This window comes from Nestor notabilis, unplaced genomic scaffold (assembly GCF_000696875.1).
Source record: "Nestor notabilis isolate BGI_N333 unplaced genomic scaffold, ASM69687v1 scaffold7857, whole genome shotgun sequence".
Taxonomy (NCBI): Eukaryota; Metazoa; Chordata; class Aves; order Psittaciformes; family Psittacidae; genus Nestor; species Nestor notabilis.
The window spans coordinates 165,669-176,384 of NW_009936076.1; the positions used below are offsets into that span (position 1 = coordinate 165,669).

General features: G+C 40.0%; 1 protein-coding gene across 1 annotated transcript in view; it reads left to right on the forward strand.

The window, feature by feature from the left end:
* The window catches only part of SORCS3 (sortilin-related VPS10 domain containing receptor 3), a 159,327-nt gene that overhangs the window by 133,260 nt on the left and 15,351 nt on the right, over positions 1-10,716 (forward strand). The window contains exons 18-19 of the mRNA XM_010018164.1: positions 3,984-4,170; positions 7,152-7,285. Of these exons, the coding sequence (XP_010016466.1) occupies positions 3,984-4,170; positions 7,152-7,285 (321 nt within the window). The remainder of the gene's footprint in view (positions 1-3,983; positions 4,171-7,151; positions 7,286-10,716) is intronic.

Consider the following 10,716-nt stretch of genomic DNA (forward strand, 5'->3'; position numbering starts at 1 on the left):
ATGCTCGGGTCCTCCTCTGGACTTGCTCCAACAGCTCCATGTCCTTTTTATGTTTAGGACACCAGAACTGTACACAATACTCCAAGTGGGGTCTCAGAGGTTTCAGACTCTCAGAAGTTTCAGACTAACCCTGATCAACATCTTTGTGATTTGCCATCACTTCCTTTCTACCTCCTAGTATGCACCCTCAATATATTGTTGTGACTGACCTTTATGCTGTCCAAGAGTAAATGAGGACTTTGTCAGAGTTAATTTAAAACTTAATTTCTCAGGATTTATAGATTTTGCTTTAGCAGTATTGTTCACAGTGGTAATGCTGAATATGTGTATGAGAATGACAAAGAAATGCAGAATGACTGATGATTTTACTATGTTTTTAGAAGTACAGGGCTGAACTGTGATTTGGACTGTGTATACATGCAGGCAGGAAAACTTTCCCACGCTAGTCTTGATGGGGAGATGACTCTGAAGGGGTGTTCCATGGCAATCCGTTCTACTACCCTTTGCCTGCTCACTGATTTCAGTACGTAGAGCCCCACTCTTTGAGACAACCCCGAGCTCACTGTTTTGGTAGTTTATGAAGCTTAAAGCAATAAAATGTACCTTTTGAATATATATGTAGAACAATGTGGGTTTTTTTGTTTTGTTTTTTTTGTTTGTTTTTTCTTTCCATTTGAAATGCCTCTACTTCATTCTCTTCTAACTTATATTCATAAACTCTAGAATATCTGACATCATATGTGGGATTAGCACACTTGGTTTAGTATTTTATATACTGGATACAGAGCTATGGAAAGAGGAAAGAAAATATGATTGATGTGATGGGATGGCTTTGTATTGAAGACCCAACTCTCATAATTGAGTGGAAAGATCATCTCCTTATTGTTTAGTCACAAAAAATCTGTTCCTGCTTCTCCACTTCAAGTCTTCTAATTTCAGATATAATCATTTTTGAGAATCAAGGAAGAAGTAGGAAAGAGAACTGTAAGGCATGAAAGAGGACCTGCCATGATGGATGCAAGAGATTTCAGCCTAAGGTCTCCAGTGATGAATCCAGCCTAGATTACATTTTCATCCTCTGTTCAGTGTCTTCCATATAAGACTAAGACAACCTGTGGTCTTAGTACTTTCCCTTGAGAAGTGGGTTTTGGTTGTTACTAGTTTTGCTTTGGTTTAACAAGCTGCGGGAGCCTTTCTGTCAAATAACTGAATAGCCCACGAGTATAATTTTGCCCCTCATAAGAAGTTCTTTAGAGTGACTTAAAAAACTATCAAAAGGATGTTACTAAAGATAGTTTTAGAGTCACTACCACTCTAGTCCCCTATGTTTTATTTTGGTTTATACTGTACTTTTAATGTTCTAGTAAGACAGAAGTGAAAATGGTGCCCTGATCAAGTCAATAGACTAAACTCCCCTGGCTCCTGTGAAATGAGAATGATGGAGTAAGGAAGGAGAGAGACCTAAGATATATAACCAAAACATATGTTTTAAAAACTACATGTAATAACTCTGAGTATATTGGTGTCTACCTCAAGACTTCAAGTACACGCTCAAGGCAAATTCACATCTGAAAAAAACCCCTTCCTACACACTGCTTAGTTAATGCAGGCACAGCCTGCTAGGAAAATAAAGTCTAGGGGCATGCTATGGTCCAGATTATTTACGCAGCAGACCTGCTTCAGTGTAGTCTGGCTTCTTGTCTGTGCTCCCAGGTTTCCATCAAAAGGACAAGATCAGGTGCACTTTCAGGACTGGGACCAGTAGTGGAACAGTGTCCTGCCTGTGTCAGTACCACAGTTGCCATTTACACAGGCTGGGGGGCGTAAGACAGCAGCTCCCATGAGTTTGGAGTCAGTGGGAGGCAGGAACTGGGATCCCTTGCCTGTATCCATGGCTGTTTCTGTCTCTGCAGAAGCCTTTGTTGTGCACCTTTAGTCTCACTTGCTGATCATTTGGGTTAGAACAGCCTGTGAACTGTTTAATTCTGATTAAAGGACCTCTTTTTCCATGATCAATATTCTGCCTTTACCTGAGTCTCCTGGGATGATAAGTCATGATTCAAATGGATCTCTGCTGTGTGTGAATGTGTTCAGACCACATGAAAAATCACTTATGGATGTGAGTTTCACAGAATGTAGACTGCAACCTATGTGTTTTGCCACACACAGGTAAACTTGAAAAATACTGCCCAGAGAAAAGATGGGCTCTCAGGTTTAAAACTTTTAGGGACTGTCAATATGTGGTTGTCCCAGGCAATATTTTCCCTTTGTCTGATCTGCACAGTGTTTCTAGGAAATTGTGATTCGTTTTGAGCAATACTTGGCCCAGAGGCTCTAGTGAAATCTGTGAGTTCAGTGGAGCCCTGTGGATGTAGGACCTTGCAGGATTTGAGCTGGCGGTGAAGGGGTTGGAGGTACATCAGAACCGCAGAACTGTTTGGCTACATGGTTGCTTTCCTCCCTTAGATCAGAATATACTGGAACTGCACACTAGCTTTGATCCTGACCTCGCGCATTTACAGCTATAATGGGGTTTATGAGATGGCCATGAAATATTCCTGAATTTTGTATTTAAAAAGAAAAAAAAACCAAAGCTAAATTAAGGATCAGGGAATTTTTTTGGTTGGTTAGTTTGTGGTTTGCTTTCGGGCTTGTTTCTTTATTTTACTTTGGAATCTATGTCTAGGGATTGGTTTCAGTTTTGGGCTGGGATCATCTCCCACTGGTATCTTCTTCACCCGTAGTGAATATAGTAGAGACTTTTCATGAAAGGAAATGACTTGGGCCAACACATCTTATATATATGCAGTAAGCTACAGAGATTTAATCTGAAGTGTAGTTTTATTTCAGTTTAGTGAAATCACTGCAGTGGGGTTTAGCTGTGTTTAAATTAGCCTTTTTGTGTTACTTTTAGTCAGCTGGGGACAAGTATAAAGTAAGGCTCCAAGAAACTGAAATATCAGACACTTCTACAGTTCACGTATAGTGGTTTAACGCATGATTTAAATTAAAACAGTACAGCTGCTGCCTCTAGACAATATCTGACAATATATCTGACAATATCTAGACAATGCTAGAATCTCTTGTCTGCTGTTCCCTCCTTCATTTAATAGATGTCACTGACAGTAATCCTAGAAGGTATTTTTCTCATCATCTACTTCATTCTTATGTGTATCCAGGCCCTATCTCTGTAGTGACTGACATTAGACAAAAACTGACAGTCCTCAGTGTGGGACTCAACCTGTATAAATTTAGCCACCCTGAAGTTACATGTCTAGCTGAAACTAGTCACCTAGTCTCTCTATCATCAGGGTACAGGGACAGATACTTGCAGAAGATGGTTCATGTTACCTGTGTCAGTTATCTTCGGTTGGGATGTGCTCTCTCTCTCTGTTTTTATCTCTTTCACTGACTATATAGGAAGCCTGGAAAACTAGCTTAGACTAGACTCAGAGAATCTCAGTCACTAGGTTCTGTTTCTTCAGAATGTATTGGAGAGCCACTTCAACCACTGTCCTGTATCCAGCATATTCCTGATGCTCCCATGTGGTGCCTCCCATCTCGCTGCCACTGGTGGAGGTATTTGCTGGACACCACCTATTCAATGAAAGGCTGTGCAAAGCCCTGGCCACCTCAGTGACACATAATCCTCAACCATGCATTGCATGAGATGGTTCGTGTATGGTCCCCTTGAAACACGTACGATTGGCAGTCTGCCCTCTCAAAATCTCTAAACTCAAGATGGGGAGGTAACACCTCTTTACAGGTGTAATGTTCAGCTATTTTAAGCATTTCTTGTATATAATTAGCCGGTGTTGATTTGAGTCTGGCCATCTCAGGGACTGACAGAACAAAGCTAGACATTTTGGGTAAAGTTAAAAGTTTGTGAGCATGCTAATGAAATGGAACTGAGAAGTGGGATGGGGAGTAATATATATCACTCTTATCAGCCCAGTTTCCTAATCCAACCTTCTCTGTTGCAGGGTGATCCCCAAAGGACAAACATTCAGCTTGATTTTGGAGATGGCATTGCAGTATCCTATGCTAATTTCAGCCCTGTTGAGGATGGCATCCGGCATGCCTATAAGAGCGCTGGAATCTTTCAGGTGATGGCATATGCAGAGAACAGCCTGGGCTCTGACACTGCTGTCCTCTTCCTGCATGTGGTCTGTAAGTATTTCCAGCTGCTAGATTCCTTGAGTGAAAACCTAACCTTACTGAAAATCCCTGCAACTTCAGTGGGGCCTAAGAATAAATGCAAGCCCACTTACATATGCAGCTCGTGCTTGTCCAAAGGCTTGGACTTTTAAACACCTCTATCTTGTTAAGTAAACTTTATTGAATAAAGAGGAAGGGAAGTTTATTATAACACAAGCACATTTGCTGTCCTCACAGAGAAAGGTTTGAAAATGTTTCTCAGGGTTTCTGAAAGAGTCAGAGACCAAAAAACATCTGAAACAAAGTCCAAATGTGTGTTTTGAATACAATTCTAATACCAAGAGTTTTAGATTAACCTAAATTTTGAGTCAGTTATTCCGGATTTGGGATTTTACAGTGCTTATTAAAGAAAAGCATTACACTGAGCCTACTTCCTGGGATATGAATGTAGCGAGGGCTGATGAGCTACTTTTCATATTTCATGTGAGTGACATACATCCCTGACTTTTCCCTCCTGTTTGGTAGACCAATGCAATTTCACTCCACTTGTCATGCGAGCAGACTCAGATACAGAGCCCCCAGCTGGCTTCTCAAAGGCACAGAAGAGAGCAGAGGGTGTGGAATGCAGGGTGAGATCAGGAAGATCCCAGTTGTTTGTCCTGCTCTCAGACTACTAGATGTCCTGGGCAGAGAGTTCTGACTGTGTTTATATGTACCTTATGGGTTTTGCCCCTATAGTGTTCACAGCCGTGTCTGTGTTCCCCGTTAGCCTGACAAGGTCTTCTAGCCTGTCTATCTTTTATTTGTGCTTTTCTGCTCTATATAAGCAAGTCAGAAATTTCCAAAACTCAAGAACCATTTTCTTCTTTATAATTTCAGGCTCCCTGTGTGAAGGAATAAATGTTCCTTGAAGCTTTTATTATGCTCATAATTCCCTCAAAGTCAATCACGGCTGCATTTAACAACCTGTTATTAGAGCATTAACTGTTTTTTCCTTCACCTTGGGCCATTAGCTGACAAAAGTGATGGTTACCTGGTAATAACAACCAGCTTTGTATGGATTATCTAATTTTTCTCGTAGGAACTTCTTTTTCATGGTGAGGATTTTAGAACAGAATGCAACAAGGGGCAGTTACTTGGCCTGGTTGTGCTACTCTACCCTTTCCTTCCTCAGCCTCTCAAATATCTCCTTTGAATTTTACAGCATTTTTAGGTGGCCAACTTATTAGCATTATCTCCAAGGAAGCATTTATATTCGTGCTAACAATGAAATAAGATGATACATCAGTACTAGACTTTTAATATATTTGGATGTACAAGTCAGTATAGAAGGTTTGACCTTGAAGCTCAAGTGTACGAACAAAAATGCCTGCTATATAAATCACCCTTTTTATACAATCTGTCTGGTACTGGAATCCTGTGCTGAAAAAAAACAGGAAGAAGGAAGCTCATTGGCCTTAAGCAACAGTAGTTTTCTACTCTGCATGTGTATTAGTGGTCAGTCAGCTCTTCACCTTTCTGGAATCTGCTGTCAAGCTGCTCATCTCTTCATTTAGAGGAAGTAAAGATATTAGTGGTTTTCCTTTTACATGCACTGCCACAAAATATTTGGGGGAATCTGCTATTCTTGGGAACCTAGAGTACTGTTACAAGCAGAGTTCAGGAGTGACTTGCAGGTAGAGACCTCTTGGGAAAAAGGTGTGGGGAAAGAACAAGTTTTAAGGAGCCAAAAGCAAGAATAGAGGTGCAATCTGCTTGGAGCTGCATGTTGTGGTGGTAAAAGAACAGCGTTTGGTCTCCAGAATCCTTGTAATCCCAAATAGGTAGAGAAGTGATTAATGTCCCTATTTTGTGCTTGAAGAGCTGAAAGGTAACACAATAAGATCATCTCAGTTAAAATCAGCAAAATTCCTGCTCCCCAGAATTAAAGTTTTATTAAGGAAAAAAAAAATCTCACTTCTTTATCTTTTGTTTCACCTTTTCTTTCTCACACTAGTAGTCTATCAGCTTGCTGTGTTTTAAGAGGTACCATCCAGAAAGACCCAGTAATGCTGACTTATGTACAGCTTTTATCGGCTGATATTTAGTACCAGTAAAACCAAAAAATTAAATGAGAAAGAAAACAATGGAGATAGTAAAAGCTTTAAGCACACTAGCAAACAAAACCTCATTATTTTTTACACTTGTTTTTTCTGGAGAGGAACTGGCTTCTTAATTCTGGACTTTCAAGTCAGTCTCGACATTTGCATTTATTAGACACAACTTGACATTGAAACTTTGTTATTTTTTAGGTCTTTCAGAAAAAATCTTCTGACAGTTAAATCCTTTGATATGGCAATGGACACATCTTTCAAATAGTTCATGACTTTTTGCTACTGGTAACTGACTGCCCAAAGACTTCTCAAGGTCAGGCCAAAGTCAAAAAGATACCTAGGATTTCCAAAATTATGGGTCTTTCTTTTGGAGACTTTCTAAAAAAAAAAGTCATGGTGTATTTAATCAAGTCATAAATGCCTCATATATAGTCAGATACGAGCCATCTTGGATGAAATGATTTTCCCACAAATCTTAGTTAGCTCAGTGGATATATTTTCAAGAAAACACCTTCTTCCTCTCTCACGTCCTATCTCTTAAGCTTTCAATAGCAGCTTGCCCTATCTAGTGCAAAGCCAGTCCATTGTTCTCCCTCAAACTGCATTTGAAAAGTTCTTCTACGCACAGTGCTGACCCTGCCTGAAATTAGCACTGGGGAAAATGCATTTCTGGCTCCCCTGGAATTAAGAGTGAGAAAAACATTGTTTGATTACCAGAAGTAATCTGGTATCTTTTTCTGTTGCTTATTGACTGCTGAAATTCTCTTGTATTGCTGTAATAGAGTCTCACAGCCGACAATAGACATTTGATTTATTTAAAGGAAAGATCCTTGCTGTTCACGACTGCGCAGGGAGGGATTTACCTCAAAGTCACTAATAATGAACTCTGTCTTCCCACAGGTCCAGTGGAGCATGTCCAACTGAGCATCCCCTTTGTCGCCATCAGAAATAAGGATGTCAACATTACTGCAGTAGTTTGGCCCAGCCAGGCAGGCACACTTACCTACTTCTGGTGGTTTGGTAACAGCACCAAGGTATAGATGCTTTTTAGTTCATTTTTACTTTCTAAGCTTGTTGCACCATACAGGGAACATCCTCAGACCTAACAAAACCTTCTTGGTTTTGCTTGTTTTGTGGTTTAGTTTTTTTCCTTACGTAAAAAGAATTGTCTTAATCTGAACTTCAACCTTTATGAGTTTATTTCCTCCTGTACTGTGTTGGTTTTAGGAGTCATTACGTTTTTACATCTGGTTGTTATCAGCCCTACTGAGCTTTAAAGACCACTGTTATTACCAGTGCTCACTTGCAACTTAACTGAATTATATACCACTATATACGGATAATACTGGCTTTCAACACAGTATTTAAAAACTGCTGGTGTTCAAATAACCATGGGGTTTCCATTATGTGCCCGTACACAGTATATAATGCTGGATTCCAACACAATACTTTAAAACTGTTGGTGTTCAAATAACTCGTTTTATCTAGAATTTGAAGCTAGATTCTAAATGAATTGTTTGTGTCCACTCATGACTACTGTCTGTTGCTTATTAGCTGAAGTTTTTATTGTAAGCTTTAGGAATGAGACAGCTGACACAGGCACTATCCTCCATTATTACAATTGTGAAATGTACAGCTGATAATTTTGAAATGTAGTATCTGCTGTTATTTACAAAAGCAGTTCAGGTCACAACATTGTCTATATTCTTGAAACGCAATTGAAGGTGTGCACTGAGGTGAGATCACAGTAGAAAAAAAATGAGAATTTTACATGAAATGTGAAACCCGAGATTAAAAAATAGCAGATACACAATTATTTTGTTTTCTCTTTGGCATAGCTGTTTGCATTTTAACCTCTTACCCTAGCTACCAACAGTAGCAGGAAAAAAAAACCCCAAACAGTTAATGTGTCTATTGGGATTTTACATCAAATTAAGGAGCTTACTGTAAGAGCTCACCTATTTTTGTGGAACCATAATTGAGGCACTGAAGGAGCTCAGGAACAATAACTTGGCAAGTTGCTGTGCCCTAACTGAGATATGGCAACCATGCACATACACACATCTAGTCTATGACAAGTAGTAGTCCATGGCAAGTACCAGGTAATGCCACATAGTTTATACTGCATTGAAAGAGAGAGATGCAAAATCATATTACAGTTCAGATATTTTTGGCTCAGTACACACATGTTGACAGCCATTAAAGTACATCTGATACAATTTAGGTACTGGTAACTTGATCACCTGCTTAAGCCCTCCAGTGTGTCCCAAGTGTCAGAGTTTTCCTGCCATTGTTTTTGTCCTTAATATAGAAGTCAATTGTGAATAGGACCTTATAAAAGATTTCTTTAAATAAAAAGTAATCTAGAAAAGGTAGAGAAAAGCAGTGGTGTTTTTGAAGATTTCCATGCAGCTCCTATGGCGCCTGCAATTGGGTTGTAAATATGATCAGTTGTCTGTTTTATCTTCTCGCCTAAATTTCAGGTCCATAGGCAACAGAGCACAAACAGATAAGGATGCTTTGGACATAGCTGCATGTGGAGTAGCTGATCCTTATGATACCTGAGGGTGATTGTATGTGTTGCTGAAATATATTGAGGTGTGGATTAGTAAAGATAGTGCTACTTACCTGTGGCCAAATCAAAGACCCGGAGCACCTTTCATTCTTTGCAAAACATTATCTCCAGCTACCTCATGAAACATACTTCAACTCTGAAAGAAGTATTGCAAAGGATATAGACATATAGACCTTTTTTTTTTCAGGACATAAGTCTGCATCACATCAAAATTCCTACTGGGAGTACATGTCAGATTCTTTGTGCCCACTCATAGGTAGACTGTGGTGCTCAAAGTACAGGTGGACAGTGATTTGTGTATGAATTAAGGGATGAAGTGTGTAACATTGTGCATAGTGGCTGGTATTGTTAAGTGATATATTCTAGTTCCATGCTGAGAGATTGTAGCTTCTTTTCCTGTTCAGCCAGTAGGCATCTCAGGCAGAACCAGATATGTCTTGTGTCACTGTGCAGCCTTACTAAGGTACTCTGTGCTGCTGCACAGGCAAATGTTGTCTTAGACTCAGATGACCTGGCTGAGGCTCTTCTGCTGTCCTCCCCACCCTGCTGGAATCATTGTACTGAATTTCTACTGTGCTAATTTTTACAGTATACCCAAAGGCAAATTTGCTTGGATTAACACAGGTCCAGTTTAATAAATGTGCCCAGCTGTCTAATAGGTTTGAGTAAATGAACCTTAAACAACTTGATTTAATTTAGAGTTAGTTTCCAGGTTTGATTCTTGAATTAAAATTAAGGAGTTGGCTGAATGTTAAAACTCCATGATGGAGGTGAAATCATCCATGATAATAGACTGTCTTGCATACACATATTCAAAAAACAAAATTGTAATTTTAAAGGCCAGACATGTTCCTCTTATCTGCTTTTGCACAGAATCACATCCTGTAACCTCCAGGAAGAGTGCTAATATTGCTGCAGTTTGATACAGGCCCATTCTGCTTGTGCAGGATGGGTGTATGTCTCAGTATACCATAGCTAAGCCTCCAGGGCTAAGCGCACACTGGCACCCTTGCCAGCTTGGACTGTGGGTCCCATGTGGTCCAACAGGTTTTGTTTTATTGTGTTTTTTTTCCTACTGCTTTTTCAGCTTGTGGATGAGGGGGTCAAAGGAAGGTCTCTTTCTGCAGGGAGGGAAATGTGTTTGCCAGTCTGGCCTGTGCCAGTGCAAATTTTGATTTGGTTATGAAAATGCTGTGTATGGCCCCTGTTGTGAAGCACAGACAGGTTGGCAGACTATTGAGATGAAATGTGAGAGCTGGAAAGTGAATGTTTAGGGGTTTTCCTCTGGAAATAAACTGTCAGTGTAGTGAAGGGACAATAGCAATGACCCACACAATGGCTTTATCTGTGCTTCTAGACCTCTGTGTGCTTTTTCAATGGAGGCTAGTATCACTATTTCCATTTTAATGGTTTAATCTAAACCAAGAGGTTTGTCTGTAAACCAGCTGTCAGATCAATGGCACTGCAAGGGCTACACCTTTGATTTTCAATTGTGGTGGGTTGACCCTGGTTGGATGCCAAGTGCCCACCAACGCAGCTCTATCACTGCTCTCCTCAGCTGGACAGGGAAGAGAAAATACAATGAAAGGCTCATGGGTCGAGATAAAGACAGGGAGAGATTACTCACTGATTGCCATCACAGGCAAAACTGACTCAGCTTGGAGAAATTAGTTTAATTTATTACTAACTAAATCAAAGTAAAATAATCAGAAACAAAAAACAAATTTTAAAACAACTTCCCCCCCTCTTCCCCTTCCCTTCTTAACTTTACTCCTGATTTCTTTACCTCCTCCCCGCAAGCAGCACAGGGGGACAGAGAATGGGAATAGTGGTCAGTTTATCACATATCTTGTCTGTTCCTTCCTCGTCAGAGGAAGACTCCTCACACTC